Genomic DNA, 24,496 nt, shown 5'->3' with positions numbered 1-24,496 from the left:
CCTCCATTTTGAGCGATCCTGCGAGCTGTATGAAAATGGGAGTGTTGTCCTAATTCAACTTTGAGCGAGGCGTAGTGCCGTTTCAGCCCTGTAGTTGGCCCTCCAAACTAAGCGAATGGAGTTGCTGACTTCCGACCGAGTGATACTCAAAACTCCCATGAAGCTCTGCGACCCAAGGCTCGAAAATTGGATACCACTGATCTAGCATATGCTCCGAACGTAACAGACACCAAAAAATAAACCTGGTTAAAACTGTACATACAGTAAGTTTACATATATATTTTTTGCATCTGTGAAATTATTTTGATGTGATATGGAAGTGAAAAGGTTTTATGTGGATCTGGATATGTTATATGAGAATCGACTGACGTTTCGATGGCTGTTTTGGCTGTCTTCCTCACACCATCACACCACCGCCATCAGCCTGTACTGTTGACACCAGTCAGAGTCATGGATGCCAAATCCTGACTCTGACATCAGCATGACACAACAGGAACTGGGATTGGTCGGACCAGGCCATGTTCTTCTTCTCCTCAATGGTCCAGTGTTGGTGATGCCCACTGGAGCCTCTCATTCTTGTTGTTAGCTGATAGGAGCCCCGGTGTGGTCGTCTGCTGCAAATAGCCAATCCGTGACGAGGATGAGTTGTACTGCACCGATATTTGCTTGTTTTTGGCTCGCCTGTTAGCTTGGGATTTACCTGCGCCTTCACTGCTGAGCTCACTCCAGCAGCGGCTTCGTTGTCGAGTTCGGCTCCTTTCCCTCTCTCTGGACCTGACCGGGCTCTGCCTACTGTGGGAGGTCTGGACCGGACCGGGCTCTGCCTACTGTGGGAGGTCTGGAGCTGACGGGGCTCTGCCTACTGTGGCAGGTCTGGAGCTGACGGGGCTCTGCCTACTGTGGGAGGTCTGGACCTGACGGGGCTCTGCCTACTGTGGGAGGTCTGGACCTGACGGGGCTCTGCCTACTGTGGGAGGTCTGGACCGGACCGGGCTCTGCCTGCTGTGGGAGGTCTGGACCGGACCGGGCTCTGCCTGCTGTGGGAGGTCTGGACCTGAGGGGGCTCTGCCTGCTGTGGGAGGTCTGGACCTGAGGGGGCTCTGCCTGCTGTGGGAGGTCTGGACCTGATGGTGCTCTGCCTACTGTGGGAGGTCTGGACCGGACCGGGCTCTGCCTGCTGTGGGAGGTCTGGACCTGAGGGGGCTCTGCCTACTGTGGGAGGTCTGGACCTGACGGGGCTCTGCCTGCTGTGGGAGGTCTGGACCTGACGGGGCTCTGCCTACTGTGGGAGGTCTGGACCTGACGGGGCTCTGCCTGCTGTGGGAGGTCTGGACCTGACGGGGCTCTGCCTACTGTGGGAGGTCTGGACCTGAGGGGGCTCAGCCTACTGTGGGAGGTCTGGACCGGACGGGGCTCTGCCTACTGTGGGAGGTCTGGACCTGAGGGGGCTCAGCCTACTGTGGGAGGTCTGGACCTGAGGGGGCTCAGCCTACTGTGGGAGGTCTGGACCTGACGGGGCTCTGCCTACTGTGGGAGGTCTGGACCTGAGGGGGCTCAGCCTACTGTGGGAGGTCTGGACCGGACGGGGCTCTGCCTACTGTGGGAGGTCTGGACCGGACGGGGCTCTGCCTACTGTGGGAGGTCTGGACCGGACCGGGCTCTGCCTACTGTGGGAGGTCTGGACCGGACGGGGCTCTGCCTACTGTGGGAGGTCTGGACCGGACGGGGCTCTGCCGGCCTATGCTAACCTGCATCTCATGGGCCCATGAAAGGTGTGAGGGGCAGGAATGGGCGGACTTCTCCTTCCCCGGCCGTTCAATGGTGAGAAATGCCTCAGTCCCTGGAGAAGTTGTGCTCTACAGGAGCCCGAGTACAGGACATCAATGAGCTGCTCCCAAACATTATAAACCTACATCAGGAAATGCAGTCGATCATAGTTCATGTGTGATTCAATGACATTATGAAGGGCAGCACAGAACAGCTGAAGATGGATTTTAAAGAACTGATTGGGTTTCTACTTGACACCAACAAACACCCCATAATATCTGTCCCTCTGCCCTCCCTAAATGGTGGCATTGAATGGTTCAGCAGACTGTTATCCCTCCAGAACTGGCTACCAGACTATTGCAGCTCTGTGGGTGTAACATTTATTGACCGTTTTGATACCTTCTGGAAACAAAGCTCCTTTTATAAGGAGGATGGGATCCTCCCAAATCACTTGGGTTCCTGGTTCCTTTCACAGCATTAAAATGCTACGTTGAGACAGTGACTTATCAGTGATCCAAGCCCAGCTCAGTTAATCCCTACCATTGTGTCGCTGAGTTGCCATAACGCTGCAGTAAATGTACATTATCCCAGGGGCGTTGGCAGACACAATGTAAGTAGCCTAATTTATGTCCCTCTAACTGCCCTGAATGCCTTTGCTGATCCTACAGCTACTGTCTGCAGTAATCATGTCCCTGTGAACCTGACTTACACTGTTAGCACTGAGGCGGTTTGCCCAAGCAGGAAGTCCACTGTTAGCACTGAGGCGGTTTGCCCAAGCAGGAAGTCCACTGTTAGCACTGAGGCGGTTTGCCCAAGCAGGAAGTCCACTGAGGCGGTTTGCCCAAGCAGGAAGTCCACTGTTAGCACTGAGGCAGTTTGCCCAAGCAGGAAGTCCACTGTTAGCACTGAGGCGGTGTGCCCAAGCAGGAAGTCCACTGAGGCGGTTTGCCCAAGCAGGAAGTCCACTGTTAGCACTGAGGCGGTTTGCCCAAGCAGGAAGTCCACTGAGGCGGTTTGCCCAAGCAGGAAGTCCACTGAGGCGGTTTGCCCAAGCAGGAAGTCCACTGTTAGCACTGAGGCGGTTTGCCCAAGCAGGAAGTCCACTGAGGCGGTTTGCCCAAGCAGGAAGTCCACTGTTAGCACTGAGGCGGTTTGCCCAAGCAGGAAGTCCACTGTTAGCACTGAGGCGGTTTGCCCAAGCAGGAAGTCCACTGTTAGCACTGAGGCGGTTTGCCCAAGCAGGAAGTCCACTGTTAGCACTGAGGCGGTTTGCCCAAGCAGGAAGTCCACTGAGGCGGTTTGCCCAAGCAGGAAGTCCACTGTTAGCACTGAGGCGGTTTGCCCAAGCAGGAAGTCCACTGTTAGCACTGAGGCGGTTTGCCCAAGCAGGAAGTCCACTGTTAGCACTGAGGCGGTTTGCCCAAGCAGGAAGTCCACTGAGGCGGTTTGCCCAAGCAGGAAGTCCACTGTTAGCACTGAGGCGGTTTGCCCAAGCAGGAAGTCCACTGAGGCGGATTGCCCAAGCAGGAAGTCCACTGAGGCGGTTTGCCCAAGCAGGAAGTCCACTGTTAGCACTGAGGCGGTGTGCCCAAGCAGGAAGTCCACTGAGGCGGTTTGCCCAAGCAGGAAGTCCACTGAGGCGGTTTGCCCAAGCAGGAAGTCCACTGTTAGCACTGAGGCGGTGTGCCCAAGCAGGAAGTCCACTGAGGCGGTTTGCCCAAGCAGGAAGTCCACTGAGGCGGTTTGCCCAAGCAGGAAGTCCACTGTTAGCACTGAGGCGGTTTGCCCAAGCAGGAAGTCCACTGAGGCGGTTTGCCCAAGCAGGAAGTCCACTGAGGCGGTTTGCCCAAGCAGGAAGTCCACTGTTAGCACTGAGGCGGTTTGCCCAAGCAGGAAGTCCACTGAGGCGGTTTGCCCAAGCAGGAAGTCCACTGTTAGCACTGAGGCGGTTTGCCCAAGCAGGAAGTCCACTGTTAGCACTGAGGCGGTTTGCCCAAGCAGGAAGTCCACTGTTAGCACTGAGGCGGTTTGCCCAAGCAGGAAGTCCACTGTTAGCACGGAGGCTTTAACATGAGTAAAGCCAGGGCTACAACAAAACATTGTGAAACATCTGGGGAGGTTTGAGAGCCACTGCTCTAAAACAGCCTTAGCTTAGGTTTAATTAAACATTTCCTATTTTATTGTCCTAAATGACACCCTATTCCTTACCTAGTACGCTACTACTCCTATGGGCCCTGGTCAAAAGTAGTGCCCTATAAAAGGGAAAATGGTGCCATTTGGGACACATTAAAACTAGGGAAACGGTTCATTAAAAAAACAACCTGGAAGCAGCCTTACCCTGTAGATGAGCCCTCCGTTGTTGGAGCAAGTGAGGACATGTTGTCCCTCGGAGTCGAAGGCGAACAGCCGTCCGCGTGGCACCTGGACCTGCTTGTACCCACTGTAGCCAGACAGGACAAATGGTCCCGTGGCATCCTGGGGCAGGGAGTTCTCCGACTGCTTCACTCCACATCGGTGAATGTTCCACTGGATAAACTGGAACAGACGAAATGACAGGGATTACCACCTAACTGCTATGTTACTGATACAGAGCAGGGGGTTATGGGTTATAATACAGACGTAATTACAGGGATTACCACCTAACTGCTATGTTACTGATACAGAGCAGGGGGTTATGGGTTAAATAGAGACGTAATTACAGGGATTACCACCTAACTGCTATGTTACTGATACAAGGCAGGGGGTTATGGGTTAAATACAGACGTAATTACAGGGATTACCACCTAACTGCTATGTTACTGATACAGAGCAGGGGGTTATGGGTTATAATGCAGACGTAATTACAGGGATTACCACCTAACTGCTATGTTACTGATACAGAGCAGGGGGTTATGGGTTAAATAGAGACGTAATTACAGGGATTACCACCTAACTGCTATGTTACTGATACAGAGCAGGGGGTTATGGGTTAAATAGAGACGTAATTACAGGGATTACCACCTAACTGCTATGTTACTGATACAGAGCAGGGGGTTATGGGTTAAATAGAGACGTAATTACAGGGATTACCACCTAACTGCTATGTTACTGATACAGAGCAGGGGGTTATGGGTTAAATACAGACGTAATTACAGGGATTACCACCTAACTGCTATGTTACTGATACAGAGCAGGGGGTTATGGGTTAAATACAGACGTAATTACAGGGATTACCACCTAACTGCTATGTTACTGATACAGAGCAGGGGGTTATGGGTTAAATAGAGAAGTAATTACAGGGATTACCACCTAACTGCTATGTTACTGATACAGAGCAGGGGGTTATGGGTTAAATAGAGACGTAATGACAGGGATTACCACCTAACTGCTATGTTACTGATACAGAGCAGGGGGTTATGGGTTATAATGCAGACGTAATTACAGGGATTACCACCTAACTGCTATGTTACTGATACAGAGCAGGGGGTTATGGGTTAAATAGAGACGTAATTACAGGGATTACCACCTAACTGCTATGTTACTGATACAGAGCAGGGGGTTATGGGTTATAATGCAGACGTAATTACAGGGATTACCACCTAACTGCTATGTTACTGATACAGAGCGGGGGTTATGGGTTACATGCGGAAGACACATTTCAGTTGAAATGCATTCGGTTGTACCACTGACTAGGTTTCCCAGCCCTTCTGTATGTGTTACTATTATACTACTGTTACAGGCTGACACGCCAGCAAGTGATTGTAACATTGACAGGACGGTCATTTAGCAAAAAGTTATTCAGAGCCACTTATAATCAGATACTATTACGTTACGACTTTATTACTAGTGTGACAAAACCAGGTTACTACAATGTTACCACCATGTTGCTACAGTCTACTACCATGTTACTACAGTCTACTACCATGTTACTACCATGTTACTACAGTCTACCACCATGTTACTACAGTCTACTACCATGTTACTACCATGTTACTACAGTCTACCACCATGTTACTACAGTCTACTACCATGTTACTACAGCAGTCTACTACCATGTTACTACAGTCTACTACCATGTTACTACCATGTTACTACAATCTACTACCATGTTACCTCCATGTTACTACAGTCTACTACCATGTTACTACAGTCTACTACCATGTTACTACCATGTTACTACAGTCTACTACCATGTTACTACAGTCTACTACCATGTTACTACAGTCTACTACCATGTTACTACAGTCTACTACCATGTTACTACCATGTTACCACCAGGTTACTACCGTCTCACCACCATATTACCACCATGTTACTACAGTCTCACTACCATGTTACGACCATGTTACTACAGTCTACTACCATGTTACTACAGTCTACTACCATGTTACTACAGTCTACTACCATGTTACTACAGTCTACTACCATGTTACTACAGTCTACTACCATGTTACTACAGTCTACTACCATGTTACCACCATGTTGCTACAGTCTACTACCATGTTACTACAGTCTACTACCATGTTACTACCATGTTACCACCAGGTTACTACCGTCTCACCACCATGTTACTACAGTCTACTACCATGTTACTACAGTCTACTAACATGTTACTACAGTCTACTACCATGTTACTACAGTCTACTACCATGTTACTACAGTCTACTACCATGTTACTACAGTCTACTACCATGTTACTACAGTCTACTACCATGTTACTACAGTCTACTACCATGTTACCACCATGTTGCTACAGTCTACTACCATGTTACTACAGTCTACTACCATGTTACTACCATGTTACCACCAGGTTACTACCGTCTCACCACCATGTTACTACAGTCTACTACCATGTTACTACAGTCTACTAACATGTTACTACAGTCTACTACCATGTTACTACAGTCTACTGCCATGTTACTACAGTCTACTACCATGTTACCACCATGTTGCTACAGTCTACTACCATGTTACTACAGTCTACTACCATGTTACTACCATTTTACTAGTCTACTACCATGTTACTACAGTCTACTACCATGTTACTACAGTCTACTACCATATTACTACCATGTTACTACCATCTATTACCATCTATTAACATGTTACTACAGTCTACTACCATGTTACTACAGTCTACAACCATGTTACTACAGTCTACTACCATGTTACCTCCGTGTTACTACAGTCTACTACCATGTTACTTCCATGTTACTACAGTCTACTACCATGTTACTACCATGTTACTACAGTCTACTACCATGTTACCACCATGTTACTACAGTCTACTACCATGTTACTACGTCTACTACCATGTTACTACCATGTTACTACAGTCTACTACCATGTTACCACCATGCTACTACCATATTACTACCATGTTACCACAGTCTACTACCATGTTACTACCATGTTACTACAGTCTACTACCATGTTACTACCGTCTCACCACCATATTACCACCATGTTACTACAGTCTCACTACCATGTTACTAAAGTCTACTACCATATTACTACAGTCTCACTACCATGTTACTACAGTCTACTACCATGTTACTACCATGTTACTACAGTCTCACTACCATGTTACTACAGTCTACTACCATGTTGCTACAGTCTCACTACCATGTTACTACAGTCTCACTACCATGTTACTACCATGTTACTACAGTCTACTACCATGTTACTACAATGTTACTACAGTATCACTACCATGTTACTACAGTCTCACTACCATGTTACTACAGTCTACTACCATGTTACTACAGTCTACTACAGTCTCACTATCATGTTACTACAGTCTCACTGCCATGTTACTACAGTCTACTACCATGTTACTACAGTCTACTACCATCTCACTACCATGTTACTACAGTCTACTCCCATGTTACTACCATGTTACTACAGTCTCACTACCATGTTACTACTGTCTCACTACCATGTTACTACAGTCTCACTACCATGTTACTACAGTCTCACTACCATGTTACTACAGTCTACTACCATGTTACTAGTCTACTACCATGTTACTTCCATGTTACTACTGTCTCACTACCATGTTACCACCATGTTACTACTGTCTCACTACCATGTTACTACAGTCTACTACCATGTTACTACAGTCTACTACCATGTTACTACAGTCTACTACCATGTTACTACAATGTTACTACAGTATCACTACCATGTTACTACCATGTTACTACAGTCTACTACCATGTTACGACAGTCTCACTACCATGTTACTACCATGTTACTACAGTCTACTACCATGTTACTACAGTCTCACTACCATGTTACTACAGTCTCACTACCATGTTACTACAGTCTACTACAGTCTCACTGCCATGTTACTACAGTCTACTACCATGTTACTACCATCTCACTACCATGTTACCACCATGTTACTACCATGTTACTACTGTCTCACTACCATGCTACACCCTGGTTCGAATTCGGGCTGTATCACAACTGCCTGTGATCGGGAGTCCCATAGGGCTGTGCAAAATTGGCCCATCATTAGGTTGCCAGGTGTAGGCCGTCATTGTAAAGGAGAATTTGTTCTTAACTGACTTGTCTCGTTAAATAAAAGTAAAATATATATACTTTTTTAATAACCGTGTTCGTAGCATGTTACTACTGCGTTACTACCGTGTTAGTAGCATGTTACTACCGTGTTGGTAGCATGTTACTACCGTGTTGGTAGCATGTTACTATCGTGTTGGTAGCATGTTACTACCGTGTTGGTAGCATGTTACTACCTTGTTGGTAGCATGTTACTACCGTGTTGGTAGCATGTTACTACCGTGTTGGTAGCATGTTACTACCACGTTACTACCGTGTTGGTAGCATGTTACTACCGCGTTACTACCGTGTTGGTAGCATGTTACTACCGTGTTGGTAGCATGTTACTACCGTGTTGGTAGCATGTTACTACCGTGTTGGTAGCATGTTACTACCGTGTTGGTAGCATGTTACTACCGTGTTTGTAGCATGTTACTACCGCGTTAGTAGCATGTTAGTAGCATGTTACTACCACATTACTACCGTGTTAGTAGCATGTTACTACCGCGTTACTACCGTGTTAGTAGCATGTTACTACCGTGTTAGTAGCATGTTAGTAGCATGTTACTACCGCGTTAGTAGCATGTTAGTAGCATGTTACTACCGCGTTAGTAGCATGTTAGTAGCGTGTTACTACCGCGTTACTACCGTGTTAGTAGCATGTTACTACCGCGTTACTACCGTGTTAGTAGCATGTTACTACTGTCTTGCGACCTGAATTCAGTTACCTTGCCGTCCTCTCCGATACTGAAAACTGTATTCTCATCATAGCTGAACTCAACACTGTACACCTCCCCATCGTGGGCCCTCCAGCTCATAGCGCAGTCATAACGCTGCATGTCTGGAAAATAGAGAAACACATGTTATAACAACTCATAGCGCAGTCATAACGCTGCATGTCTGGAAAATAGAGAAACACATGTTATAACAGCTCATAGCGCAGTCATAACGCTGCATGTCTGTGAAGAGGAGCGAGAAGAACATGTTATAACCACTCATAGCACAGTCACAACGCTGCATGTCTGAAGAGGAGCGAGAAGAACATGTTATAACCACTCATAGCACAGTCACAACGCTGCATGTCTGAAGAGGAGCGAGAAGAACATGTTATAACCACTCATAGCACAGTCACAACGCTGCATGTCTGAAGAGGAGCGAGAAGAACATGTTATAACCACTCATAGCACAGTCACAACACTGCATGTCTGAAGAGGAGCGAGAAGAACATGTTATAACCACTCATAGCACAGTCACAACGCTGCATGTCTGAAGAGGAGCGAGAAGAACATGTTATAACCACTCATAGCACAGTCACAACGCTGCATGTCTGAAGAGGAGCGAGAAGAACATGTTATAACCACTCATAGCACAGTCACAACGCTGCATGTCTGAAGAGGAGCGAGAAGAACATGTTATAACCACTCATAGCGCAGTCACAACGCTGCATGTCTGAAGAGGAGCGAGAAGAACATGTTATAACCACTCATAGCACAGTCACAACGCTGCATGTCTGAAGAGGAGCGAGAAGAACATGTTATAACCACTCATAGCGCAGTCACAACGCTGCATGTCTGAAGAGGAGCGAGAAGAACATGTTATAACCACTCATAGCGCAGTCACAACGCTGCATGTCTGAAGAGGAGCGAGAAGAACATGTTATAACCACTCATAGCGCAGTCACAACGCTGCATGTCTGAAGAGGAGCGAGAAGAACATGTTATAACCACTCATAGCGCAGTCACAACGCTGCATGTCTGAAGAGGAGCGAGAAGAACATGTTATAACCACTCATAGCACAGTCACAACGCTGTATGTCTGAAGAGGAGCGAGAAGAACATGTTATAACCACTCATAGCGCAGTCACAACGCTGCATGTCTGAAGAGGAGCGAGAAGAACATGTTATAACCACTCATAGCACAGTCACAACGCTGCATGTCTGAAGAGGAGCGAGAAGAACATGTTATAACCACTCATAGCACAGTCACAACGCTGCATGTCTGAAGAGGAGCGAGAAGAACATGTTATAACCACTCATAGCGCAGTCACAACGCTGCATGTCTGAAGAGGAGCGAGAAGAACATGTTATAACCACTCATAGCGCAGTCACAACGCTGCATGTCTGAAGAGGAGCGAGAAGAACATGTTATAACCACTCATAGCACAGTCACAACGCTGCATGTCTGAAGAGGAGCGAGAAGAACATGTTATAACCACTCATAGCGCAGTCACAACGCTGCATGTCTGAAGAGGAGCGAGAAGAACATGTTATAACCACTCATAGCGCAGTCACAACGCTGCATGTCTGAAGAGGAGCGAGAAGAACATGTTATAACCACTCATAGCGCAGTCACAACGCTGCATGTCTGAAGAGGAGCGAGAAGAACATGTTATAACCACTCATAGCGCAGTCACAACGCTGCATGTCTGAAGAGGAGCGAGAAGAACATGTTATAACCACTCATAGCACAGTCACAACGCTGCATGTCTGAAGAGGAGCGAGAAGAACATGTTATAACCACTCATAGCGCAGTCACAACGCTGCATGTCTGAAGAGGAGCGAGAAGAACATGTTATAACCACTCATAGCACAGTCACAACGCTGCATGTCTGAAGAGGAGCGAGAAGAACATGTTATAACCACTCATAGCACAGTCACAACGCTGCATGTCTGAAGAGGAGCGAGAAGAACATGTTATAACCACTCATAGCGCAGTCACAACGCTGCATGTCTGAAGAGGAGCGAGAAGAACATGTTATAACCACTCATAGCGCAGTCACAACGCTGCATGTCTGAAGAGGAGCGAGAAGAACATGTTATAACCACTCATAGCGCAGTCACAACGCTGCATGTCTGAAGAGGAGCGAGAAGAACATGTTATAACCACTCATAGCGCAGTCACAACGCTGCATGTCTGAAGAGGAGCGAGAAGAACATGTTATAACCACTCATAGCGCAGTCACAACGCTGCATGTCTGAAGAGGAGCGAGAAGAACATGTTATAACCACTCATAGCACAGTCATAACGCTGCATGTCTGAAGAGGAGCGAGAAGAACATGTTATAACCACTCATAGCACAGTCACAACGCTGCATGTCTGAAGAGGAGCGAGAAGAACATGTTATAACCACTCATAGCGCAGTCACAACGCTGCATGTCTGAAGAGGAGCGAGAAGAACATGTTATAACCACTCATAGCGCAGTCACAACGCAGCATGTCTGAAGAGGAGCGAGAAGAACATGTTATAACCACTCATAGCGCAGTCACAACGCTGCATGTCTGAAGAGGAGCGAGAAGAACATGTTATAACCACTCATAGCGCAGTCACAACGCTGCATGTCTGAAGAGGAGCGAGAAGAACATGTTATAACCACTCATAGCGCAGTCACAACGCTGCATGTCTGAAGAGGAGCGAGAAGAACATGTTATAACCACTCATAGCACAGTCACAACGCTGCATGTCTGAAGAGGAGCGAGAAGAACATGTTATAACCACTCATAGCACAGTCACAACGCTGCATGTCTGAAGAGGAGCGAGAAGAACATGTTATAACCACTCATAGCACAGTCATAACGCTGCATGTCTGAAGAGGAGCGAGAAGAACATGTTATAACCACTCATAGCGCAGTCACAACGCTGCATGTCTGAAGAGGAGCGAGAAGAACATGTTATAACCACTCATAGCGCAGTCACAACGCTGCATGTCTGAAGAGGAGCGAGAAGAACATGTTATAACCACTCATAGCACAGTCACAACGCTGCATGTCTGAAGAGGAGCGAGAAGAACATGTTATAACCACTCATAGCGCAGTCACAACGCTGCATGTCTGAAGAGGAGCGAGAAGAACATGTTATAACCACTCATAGCGCAGTCACAACGCTGCATGTCTGAAGAGGAGCGAGAAGAACATGTTATAACCACTCATAGCACAGTCACAACGCTGCATGTCTGAAGAGGAGCGAGAAGAACAGAATCTCCACTGAAGTCAGGTTTCATTCAAGTAATTCTATATTCACAGCCTCCTCTTCACTCAGAGACCTCATTGCAGTCAGCTATGTCAACACCCCGAGATCTAGTAATTAGTGCCTGCAGTATGTCAAGCGTTATAGCGCATCATGAAGAGACTATTCATCCCACATCTATCTATTATCACCTGCAAATCAAAATCTCCATGAAGAGCAAAAGTCAACCAAATGAGTGGGAGTAAATGAATGGACTTTACCGAACAGTCGAACCAGGCCGTCGGCAGCTCCAGTTACCAGTAGGTTTCCGTTGTGGTTGAAGGCTGTACAGTTGATGGCTACAGGACCAGGCTCCAGAGAGAACTGAAGCTGAGGACGATGGGATAGGACATGGAGATATCACATGGTTCGGTGAGGGGAAAGACAGGAACGAGGAGACAGGCCTTTAACTTCAGACGGGTAGAGTGTACATGTAACAGATTTATATAATATATCGTACATATCTATAAATTGTATCTATAATATAATATTTAATAATATGAAATAATCAAATAATATTTTCGACAATGTTTTAGCAAAATAAAGTTCCTGATCTCAGAAAAATACCATCAAGTTGCCCCCTTCAACTTTAAACTAGAACGGCAAGCAACCCTGGAGAATGAGAAAAATACCATCAAGTTGCCCCCTTCAACTTTAAACTAGAACGGCAAGCAACCCTGGAGAATGAGAAAAATACCATCAAGTTGCCCCTTCAACTTTAAACTAGAACGGCAAGCAACCCTGGAGAATGAGAAAAATACCATCAAGTTGCCCCTTCAACTTTAAACTAGAACTGCAAGCAACCCTGGAGAATGAGAAAAATACCATCAAGTTGCCCCCTTCAACTTTAAACTAGAACGGCAAGCAACCCTGGAGAATGAGAAAAATACCATCAAGTTGCCCCCTTCAACTTTAAACTAGAACTGCAAGCAACACTGGAGAATGAGAAAAATACCATCAAGTTGCCCCCTTCAACTTTAAACTAGAACGGCAAGCAACCCTGGAGAATGAGAAAAATACCATCAAGTTGCCCCCTTCAACTTTAAACTAGAACGGCAAGCAACACTGGAGAATGAGAAAAATACCATCAAGTTGCCCCCTTCAACTTTAAACTAGAACGGCAAGCAACACTGGAGAATGAGAAAAATACCATCAAGTTGCCCCCTTCAACTTTAAACTAGAACGGCAAGCAACACTGGAGAATGAGAAAAATACCATCAAGTTGCCCCCTTCAACTTTAAACTAGAACGGCAAGCAACACTGGAGAATGAGAAAAATACCATCAAGTTGCCCCCTTCAACTTTAAACTAGAACGGCAAGCAACACTGGAGAATGAGAAAAATACCATCAAGTTGCCCCTTCAACTTTAAACTAGAACGGCAAGCAACACTGGAGAATGAGAAAAATACCATCAAGTTGCCCCCTTCAACTTTAAACTAGAACGGCAAGCAACACTGGAGAATGAGAAAAATACCATCAAGTTGCCCCCTTCAACTTTAAACTAGAACTGCAAGCAACCCTGGAGAATGAGAAAAATACCATCAAGTTGCCCCCTTCAACTTTAAACTAGAACTGCAAGCAACCCTGGAGAATGAGAAAAATACCATCAAGTTGCCCCTTCAACTTTAAACTAGAACTGCAAGCAACACTGGAGAATGAGAAAAATACCATCAAGTTGCCCCCTTCAACTTTAAACTAGAACGGCAAGCAACACTGGAGAATGAGAAAAATACCATCAAGTTGCCCCCTTCAACTTTAAACTAGAACGGCAAGCAACACTGGAGAATGAGAAAAATACCATCAAGTTGCCCCCTTCAACTTTAAACTAGAACGGCAAGCAACACTGGAGAATGAGAAAAATACCATCAAGTTGCCCCCTTCAACTTTAAACTAGAACGGCAAGCAACACTGGAGAATGAGAAAAATACCATCAAGTTGCCCCCTTCAACTTTAAACTAGAACGGCAAGCAACACTGGAGAATGAGAAAAATACCATCAAGTTGCCCCCTTCAACTTTAAACTAGAACGGCAAGCAACACTGGAGAATGAGAAAAATACCATCAAGTTGCCCCCTTCAACTTTAAACTAGAACTGCAAGCAACCCTGGAGAATGAGAAAAATACCATCAAGTTGCCCCCTTCAACTTTAAACTAGAACTGCAAGCAACCCTGGAGAATGAGAAAATACCATCAAGTTGCCCCCTTCAACTTTAAACTAGAACTGCAAGCAACACTGGAGAATGAGAAAAATACCATCAAGTTGCCCCCTTCAACTTTAAACTAGAACTGCAAGCAACACTGGAGAATGAGAAAAATACCATCAAGTTGCCCCCTTCAACTTTAAACTAGAACTGCAAGCAACACTGGAGAATGAGAAAAATACCATCAAGTTGCCCCCTTCAACTTTAAACTATAACTGCAAGCAACACTGGAGAATGAGAAAAATACCATCAAGTTGCCCCCTTCAACTTTAAACTATAACGGCAAGCAACACTGGAGAATGAGAAAAATACCATCAAGTTGCCCCTTCAACTTTAAACTAGAACGGCAAGCAACACTGGAGAATGAGAAAAATACCATCAAGTTGCCCCCTTCAACTTTAAACTATAACGGCAAGCAACACTGGAGAATGAGAAAAATACCATCAAGTTGCCCCCTTCAACTTTAAACTATAACGGCAAGCAACACTGGAGAATGAGAAAAATACCATCAAGTTGCCCCCTTCAACTTTAAACTAGAACGGCAAGCAACACTGGAGAATGAGAAAAATACCATCAAGTTGCCCCCTTCAACTTTAAACTAGAACGGCAAGCAACACTGGAGAATGAGAAAAATACCATCAAGTTGCCCCTTCAACTTTAAACTAGAACGGCAAGCAACACTGGAGAATGAGAAAAATACCATCAAGTTGCCCCCTTCAACTTTAAACTAGAACGGCAAGCAACACTGGAGAATGAGAAAAATACCATCAAGTTGCCCCCTTCAACTTTAAACTAGAACGGCAAGCAACACTGGAGAATGAGAAAAATACCATCAAGTTGCCCCCTTCAACTTTAAACTAGAACGGCAAGCAACACTGGAGAATGAGAAAAATACCATCAAGTTGCCCCCTTCAACTTTAAACTAGAACGGCAAGCAACACTGGAGAATGAGAAAAATACCATCAAGTTGCCCCCTTCAACTTTAAACTAGAACTGCAAGCAACCCTGGAGAATGAGAAAAATACCATCAAGTTGCCCCCTTCAACTTTAAACTAGAACTGCAAGCAACCCTGGAGAATGAGAAAAATACCATCAAGTTGCCCCCTTCAACTTTAAACTAGAACTGCAAGCAACACTGGAGAATGAGAAAAATACCATCAAGTTGCCCCCTTCAACTTTAAACTAGAACTGCAAGCAACACTGGAGAATGAGAAAAATACCATCAAGTTGCCCCCTTCAACTTTAAACTAGAACTGCAAGCAACACTGGAGAATGAGAAAAATACCATCAAGTTGCCCCCTTCAACTTTAAACTATAACTGCAAGCAACACTGGAGAATGAGAAAAATACCATCAAGTTGCCCCCTTCAACTTTAAACTATAACGGCAAGCAACACTGGAGAATGAGAAATATACCATCAAGTTGCCCCCTTCAACTTTAAACTAGAACGGCAAGCAACACTGGAGAATGAGAAAAATACCATCAAGTTGCCCCCTTCAACTTTAAACTAGAATGGCAAGCAACACTGGAGAATGAGAAAAATACCATCAAGTTGCCCCCTTCAACTTTAAACTAGAACGGCAAGCAACACTGGAGAATGAGAAAAATACCATCAAGTTGCCCCCTTCAACTTTAAACTAGAACTGCAAGCAACACTGGAGAATGAGAAAAATACCATCAAGTTACCCCCTTCAACTTTAAACTAGAACTGCAAGCAACACTGGAGAATGAGAAAAATACCATCAAGTTACCCCCTTCAACTTTAAACTATAACTGCAAGCAACACTGGAGAATGAGAAAAATACCATCATAGTACACGTGTTTGGGTGATATTGTACACGTGTTTGGGTGACATTGTATGCGTGTTTGGGTGACATTGTATGCGTGTTTGGGTGACATTGTACACGTGTTTTGAGTGACATAGTACACGTGTTTGGGTGACATTGTATGCGTGTTTGGGTGACATAGTACACATGCTTTGAGTGACATAGTACACGTGTTTGGGTGATATTGTACACGTGTTTGAGTGACATAGTACATGTGTTTTGAGTGACATAGTACACGTGTTTGGGTGACATTGTATGCATGTTTTGGTGACATGTTTCCTACAGCAGTACCTGCTGTTTGACGGTCTTGGTGTCCCAGAGCAGCAGCTGTCCAGAGACAGAGAGGTGATTGGGGAGCCGTGGTACTGTCTCCGTCACACTCCCAGAGCGCCCAGGCCCAGCGTGTGCTGCTGCAGAACACACAAAGGATGTCCCGCTGGGGCTGCAGGCCAGGGACAGGATCCTACACAACACCACGCAGGGACAGGAGACACCAGACAGATCAGTCACAGTACAGTAATGCCTTCCATAATTAAACCTCTTCATGAGACACCAGACAGATCAGTCAGTACAGTAATGCCTTTCATAATTAAACCTCTTCATGAGACACCAGACAGATCAGTCAGTGCAGTAATGCCTTCCATTATTAAACCTCTTCATGAGACACCAGACAGATCAGTCAGTACAGTAATGCCTTCCATTATTAAACCTCTTCATGAGACACCAGACAGATCAGTCAGTGCAGTAATGCCTTCCATTATTAAACCTCTTCATGAGACACCAGACAGATCAGTCAGTGCAGTAATGCCTTCCATAATTAAACCTCTTCATGAGACACCAGACAGATCAGTCAGTACAGTAATGCCTTCCATTACTAAACCTCTTCATGAGACACCAGACAGATCAGTCAGTGCAGTAATGCCTTCCATTATTAAACCTCTTCATGAGACACCAGACAGATCAGTCAGTGCAGTAATGCCTTCCATAATTAAACCTCTTCATGAGACACCAGACAGATCAGTCAGTGCAGTAATGCCTTCCATAATTAAACCTCTTCTGGAGACACCAGACAGATTAAGATGGAGAATCTCCATAGAATTGTTGTTGTTGCCCGGGACTAGGCTTAATCTGTGTCTGGGAATCCACCCCTCTGATGAGACATGGAGACTTCTGCTACAGATATCCATTACTCCAACCATGGCTGCTGTGTCAAATCACTCTGGATAAGAGGCACTTAGCTTACCGTGAATGAGTCTCGTCTATGGTCATCTCATACAGGTTCTTCTTAGCATTAGTGTCGTATAGCCGCACCGTACCCACACCACTGCCCAGCAACAGCTATTAAAAAAAAGGGACGCAAGACCAAAGACCGTATTACTGGTGGGGGTGGGGGGTTCCACTTTCCCACCTCACCCTGCAAACAGTCAGAGAACAAGGTGCTGAGGACTGAGGATGCCATAACTACCTCATGTAAACATAGACCAGGTGGGATTGTGTTCGTCAGCCAATGAGAACAGACTGAAACAGGAAGGGACAACTGGGACTTGTCCAATAAGACATGTTTTGTTTTTTTCCTAGGGATGTACCCTAATGAACATAGCCCTGATGTGCTGTGTTGAGGTTAGAGGTCAGAGGTCATACTAGTCTGTCAGGCTCCCACTCCAGAGAGAGCACAGGGTTAGAGAAGCTGTGTTAAGGTCAGAGCCCCATTATTGTGTGGCCGTGATGCCCCCTAAAAATATCTGTGCCTTGTGGCCAAAGTGGCCCTTGGGTTGAATATAATTACAATAATTCCTTCAGGCTGCCAATCGCCATGCTCCGAACCACCCACTCACATGACTCTCTCAGATATCTCAATTCTTATTAGCCAATGCCTGTCACATGATCGGGCCCTTCTCAGGTCGGCTACTAGTGAAGACAGACACATCGGGGTGCCCTAGCAAAGGGCCGTGGTGCCCTAGCAGAGGGCCTTGGTGCCCTGGCAGATACCCTTGGTGCCCTATCAGAGGGCCTTGGTGCCCTAGCAGAGGGCCTTGGTGCCCTAGCAGAGGGCCTTGGTGCCCTAGCAGAGGGCCGTGGTGCCCTAGCAGAGGGCCGTGGTGCCCTAGCAGAGGGCCTTGGTGCCCTAGCAGATACCCTTGGTGCCCTAGCAGAGGGCCTTGGTGCCCTAGCAGAGGGCCTTGGTGCCCTAGCAGAGTGCCGTGGTGCCCTAGCAGAGTGCCGTGGTGCCCTAGCAGAGGGCCGTGGTGCCCTAGCAGAGGGCCGTGGTGCCCTAGCAGAGGACCGTGGTGCCCTAGCAGAGGGCCTTGGTGCCCTAGCAGAGGGCCGTGGTGCCCTAGCAGAGGGCCGTGGTGCCCTAGCAGAGGGCCTTGGTGCCCTATCAGAGGGCCGTGGTGCCCTAGCAGAGGGCCGTGGTGCCCTAGCAGAGGGCCGTGGTGCCCTAGCAGATACCCTTGGTGCCCTAGCAGAGGGCCGTGGTGCCCTAGCAGAGGGCCGTGGTGCCCTAGCAGAGGGCCTTGGTGCCCTAGCAGAGGGCCTTGGTGCCCTAGCAGAGGGCCTTGGTGCCCTAGCAGAGGGCCTTGGTGCCCTAGCAGAGGGCCTTGGTGCCCTAGCAGAGTGCCGTGGTGCCCTAGCAGAGTGCCGTGGTGCCCTAGCAGGTACCCTTGGTGCCCTAGCAGAGTGCCGTGGTGCCCTAGCAGAGGGCCGTGGTGCCCTAGCAGAGGGCCGTGGTGCCCTAGCAGAGGGCCGTGGTGCCCTAGCAGAGGGCCGTGGTGCCCTAGCAGAGGGCCGTGGTGCTCTAGCAGAGGGCCTTGGTGCCCTAGCAGAGGCCCCTTGGTGCCCTGGAAAGATGATTGGCTACCTCTTGAAGGCCAAATGACCTTGCCCCCTAAAAAATAAACACAAAATTCCAGGCCTAGTTGAGGTCAGAGGTCATACCAGTCTGTCAGGCTTGGTGGCCCACTCCAGGGACAGCAGAGGAGACTTGGACATGATGGTGGCCTTGGTCTGCATGATGGGGTTGAAGGACCACACCTTGATGACCCCGTCCACGTCCAAACTGGCTACCCTCCTCCCTGAGCAGTCCACCCTGGGACCGGAGACAGGAGACACAGTGAACATACACGAGGGAGCTGGACCTCATTAACACCCCTTTCAAAACACTGAACCGTACCGTGTTGTGTCTTCTATTTGACCAGGACAGTTGACTGAGAACACATTCTCATTTACTACAAAGACCTAGGGAATAGTTACAGGGATGAATGAGCCAATTGTAAGCTGGGGATGATTAGGTGATCGTGGTGGTTTGAGGCCCAGATTTTGAATTTAGCCAGGACACTCTTACGATAAGTGCCATGGGATCTTTAGTGACCACAGAGAGTCAGGACACCCGTTTAACGTCCCATCCGAAAGACAGCACCCCATACACAGGGCAATGTCCCCAATCACTGCCCTGGAGCATTGGGATATATATATATTTTAAAACGAGAGGAAAGAGTGCCTCCTACTGGCCCTCCAACACCACTTCCAACTCTGACATTTTATTTTCACATTGTCCTTTCCAGCATGGTTCCATGGCCAGGGCAGTACAACTCTGTTACTATGGTGGATGTGTAACCAGGGCAGTACAGCTCTGTTACTATAGTGGATGTGTAACCAGGGCAGTACAGCTCTGTTACTATGGTGGATGTGTAACCAGGGCAGTACAACTCTGTTACTATGGTGGATGTGTAACCAGGGCAGTACAGCTCTGTTACTATGGTGGATGTGTAACCAGGGCAGTACAGCTCTGTTACTATGGTGGATGTGTAACCAGGGCAGTACAGCTCTGTTGCTATGGTGGATGTGTAACCAGGGCAGTACAGCTCTGTTGCTATGGTGGATGTGTAACCAGGGCAGTACAGCTGTGTTTGGCTCAGTAAGGAGAACAGATATCTAACACTGGAAAGTGTACTCAGTATATCCCAGTGATCAATATCTCTGATTACTCAGTATATCCCAGTGATCAATATATCTGATTACTCAGTATATCCCAGTGATCAATATCTCTGATTACTCAGTATATCCCAGTGATCAATATCTCTGATTACTCAGTATATCCCGGTGATCAATATCTCTGATTACTCAGTATATCCCAGTGATCAATATCTCTGATTACTCAGTATATCCCAGTGATCAATATCTCTGATTACTCAGTATATCCCAGTGATCAATATGTCTGATTACTGTAGTAGATCAATAATGTTCACTCCACTAGACGCTGACTGTACAGGTGTGTCGTCACGGTGATGTCCTACCTGCAGTACATGATCGAGGAGTGATGCTCTCCGTACTCTTCCTGACTGAGCTTGATGAAGGGATGTTCCACCCCCAGCACCCCTGTACCCCTCTGTCCCTCCCCGCTGACCTGTGTCTGGCTGGGGGGAGGAGGGTCTACCGGGTCACTGCTGGTGGTCCCCCCCTCTAGTTGAGGCTCTGGGTCCCCACTCTCCCCTCTCTTCTCAGGCACCTGAAAGACGAGACGGATTTAGCTTCCTGATAATACAATAATAATATTCACTATTCCCCCTACTTCCCTACTTCCATACTCCCCCCTACTTCCCCCTACTTCACTACTTCACTACTTCACTACTTCCCCCTACTTCACTACTTCACTACTTCCCCCTACTTCCCTACATCACTACTTCACTACTTCCCCCTACTTCACTACTTCCCCCTACTTCCCCCTACTTCACTACTTCCCCCTACTTCACTACTTCCCCCTACTTCACTACCTCCCTACTTCCCCCTACTTCACTACTTCCCCCTACTTCACTACTTCCCCCTACTTCACTACTTCACTACTTCCCCCTACTTCACTACCTCCCTACTTCACTACTTCCCCCTACTCCCCCCTACTTCACTACTTCCCCATACCTCCCTACTTCCCCCTACTTCCCTACTTCCCTACTTCACTACTTCCATACTTCCCTACTTCCCCCTACTTCACTACTTCCATACTTCACTACTTCCATACTTCCCCATACTTCCCTACTTCCCACACTTCCCCCTACTTCACTACTTCCATACTTCCCTACTTCACTACTTCCATACTTCCCCATACTTCCCTACTTCCCCATACTTCCCCCTACTTCACTACTTCCATACTTCCCTACTTCCCCCTACTTCACTACTTCCATACTTCACTACTTCCATACTTCCCCATACTTCCCTACTTCCCACACTTCCCCCTAATTCCCCCTACTTCACTACTTCCATACTTCCCCCTACTTCCCATACCTCCCCATACTTCCCTACTTCACACACTCCCCCCTACTTCCATACTTCCCCTACTTCCCATACTTCCCTACTTCCCCACTTCCCACACTTCCCCCTACTTCCCATACTTCACTACTTCCATACTTCACTACTTCCCATACTTCCCTACTTCCCATACCTCCCCATACTTCTCTACTTCCATACTTCTCTACTTCCCTACTTCCCATACTTCCCATACTTCCCTACTTCCCATACTTCCCTACTTCCCATACTTCCCTACTTCCCATACCTCCCCATACTTCCCATACCTCTCCATACTTCCCACACTTCCCCCTACTTCCCGTACTTCCCTACTTCCCATACTTCCCTACTTCACATACTTCACTACTTCCCCATACTTCCCTACTTCCCTACTTCCCTACTTCCCCATACTTCCCATACTTCACTACTTCCATACTTCACTACTTTCCATACTTCCATACTCTCCTACTTCCCATACTTCACTACTTCCCATACTTCCCCAATTCCCATACTTCCCTACTTCCATACTTCACTACTTCCCATACTTCACATCTTCCCATACTTCCATACTTCCATACTTCCATACTTCTCTTTGGACCCCATATACAGACGTGGGATCTTAATTTGACCCATTTCGTCACAGGGGGAAAATAATCCTGCAACAGGAGGATTTGAATGTCTATATAATATTTAAAATGTCTGTCAGTCGGCAGCTGGAAGCTGTGATCGTAGGTTACAATAGCTTAAGACTGCAGGTCCACTGGTCATCAAGTAGCCTATGTAGACTACGTGCAGGTTACAGCGTGTCTCGTGGGAATTCTTATGTGGGTTATAGTACATGAACAACACTTGTAGGGGTAGAGGTATTTTTCGTTCGGGGAAATCTTTTTTTATTTTCTTTAGATCAGTTGTTTTACTACAGTGCATTTGGAAAGCACCCCCTTATTCTAAAATGTATGAAATAGTTTCTCCCCCCCCCCTCATCAATCTACACACAATACCTCATAATGACATCACAATATCCCATAATGACATCACAATACCCCATAATGACATCACAATAGGAATGTGCACCAAAGCTGTTGCCAGAGAATGCAATGTTCATTTCTCTCCATAAGTCACCTTCAACGTCATTTTAGAGAATTTGGCAGTACGTCCAACCGGCCTCACAACCGCAGACTACGTGTATGGCGTGGTTTGGGCGAGTGGTATGCTGATGTCAACGTTGTGAACAGAATGCCCTATTGTTGTGCCATTCATCTGCCACCATCAACTCGTGTTTCAGCATGATAATGCACGACCCCATGTCGGAAGGATCGGTACACAATTCCTGGAAGCTGAACATGTCCTTCCCAGTTCTTCTATGGCCTGCATGCTCACCAGACATGTCACCCATTGAACATGTTTGAGAGACTCTGGATCAACATGTACGACAGTGTGTATCCAGCCACTTCGCACAGCCACTGAAGAGGAGCGGGACAACATTCCACAGGCCACGATCAACTCTATGCGAAGGAGATGTGTGTCACGCTGCATGAGGCAAATGGTGGTCAGTGACTGGTTTTCTGATCCCATGTCCTACCCTTCTTTAAGTATCTGTAACTAACAGATGCATATCTGTATTCTCAGCAGAGTATGTGAGCGGAGCGAGGAGCGGAACGTGCTCAATTTCACTGGAGCGAGATTTCCAAAGGCTGGAGGTCGGTCTTCTCGCCTGCTCCAATTTCTCTCCAGTAGCACTCACTTCAGGAGCTCAGGGCATGCCGGCCCAGCATGCATTTGGAGTCTACTTGTGTGCTGCTATAGCTCCTTGCTATAGCTGCTGTCATCTAGTGTGCTAAATGTTTTCATACAGAAACTGATAAAACACAGTCATGTCGAATCAACTCCGATTCCCAGTCATGAATCGTAGTTCCGGTTCCGGTTGGAGCGAGCGGTCGCATCTACACTTCGGTCCGCAGGTAGTATAACTTTTCATTACATTTCATTACATTTCGTTATAGTACAACGGTTTGATTTGTCTTATCTTAGCAATTTCTTCTTAGCTAGCTACATAGCCGTCTTTGTATCAACGTCAATTGCATATTATCGTATTTCGTCGTCCTAACGTATCTGCCCAGCAGCTAGCTAAGCAGCTAGCTAACATCCACTGTCCACTAGCACTGTAGAAACTATTACACTCAACTGAACGACTCGATTAGCGTAGTGTCAGCTAGCTACATAGTTGTCTTCGCTGTCTTTGCATCCAAGATAATTGTGCAGTTTAGAGTGTGTAGACTTAGAGTGATTATCTTAATTTACCGAGGTTAGCTAGCCAGCTATTTGTCGTCCTTAACGTAGGAAATGCTGCTAGCTAGCTAGCCAACAGCTAGCCAACCTACCGAATTGAACTCCAACTACCCGGTCAACATTCCGCGTCGCTCCACAGGTAGTATCACATTTTTCATTTCACTTCATTACAGTACAACGGTTTGATTTGTTTGATCGTAGCTAGCCAGCTACATAGCCGTCTTTGTATCTAAGACAATTGTGTAGTCTAGAGCGATTTTCTAGGTTAGCTGGCCAGCTATTGTCGTTCTTTCAACGTAACTAGCCAGCTAGCCCCCGAATAGCAGCACAGTAGTAACTATTACAGTACAACGGTTTGTTTTGTTTGATCGTAGCTAGCTAGCTACATAGCCGTCTTTGTATCTAAGACAATTGTGTAGCCTAGAGCGATTTTCTAGGTTAGCTGGCCAGCTATTGTCGTTCTCTTAACGTAGCTAGCCAGCTAGCCCCCGAATAGCAGCACTGTAGTAACTATTACAGTACAACGGTTTGTTTTGTTTGATCGTAGCTAGCTAGCTACATAGCCGTCTTTGTATCTAAGTCAATTGTTTA

At 46.7% G+C, this 24,496-nt stretch overlaps 1 protein-coding gene across 2 annotated transcripts in view; it reads right to left on the bottom strand.

Moving 5' to 3' along the window:
• The window catches only part of wdr91 (WD repeat domain 91), a 48,181-nt gene that overhangs the window by 1,450 nt on the left and 22,235 nt on the right, over positions 1-24,496 (bottom strand). For both annotated transcript variants that reach the window (XM_064977286.1, XM_064977287.1), the window contains 7 exons: positions 20,635-20,846; positions 19,277-19,427; positions 17,583-17,677; positions 16,631-16,802; positions 12,535-12,643; positions 9,039-9,151; positions 4,105-4,302 (listed from right to left, as the gene is read on the bottom strand). In XM_064977286.1, the coding sequence (XP_064833358.1) occupies positions 4,105-4,302; positions 9,039-9,151; positions 12,535-12,643; positions 16,631-16,802; positions 17,583-17,677; positions 19,277-19,427; positions 20,635-20,846 (1,050 nt within the window). The remainder of the gene's footprint in view (positions 1-4,104; positions 4,303-9,038; positions 9,152-12,534; positions 12,644-16,630; positions 16,803-17,582; positions 17,678-19,276; positions 19,428-20,634; positions 20,847-24,496) is intronic.

This window comes from Oncorhynchus masou, chromosome 11, assembly GCF_036934945.1.
Source record: "Oncorhynchus masou masou isolate Uvic2021 chromosome 11, UVic_Omas_1.1, whole genome shotgun sequence".
NCBI lineage: Eukaryota > Metazoa > Chordata > Actinopteri > Salmoniformes > Salmonidae > Oncorhynchus > Oncorhynchus masou.
Note: the sequence above shows the minus strand (reverse complement) of the source record. Positions and strands in the feature narration are given on the sequence as shown.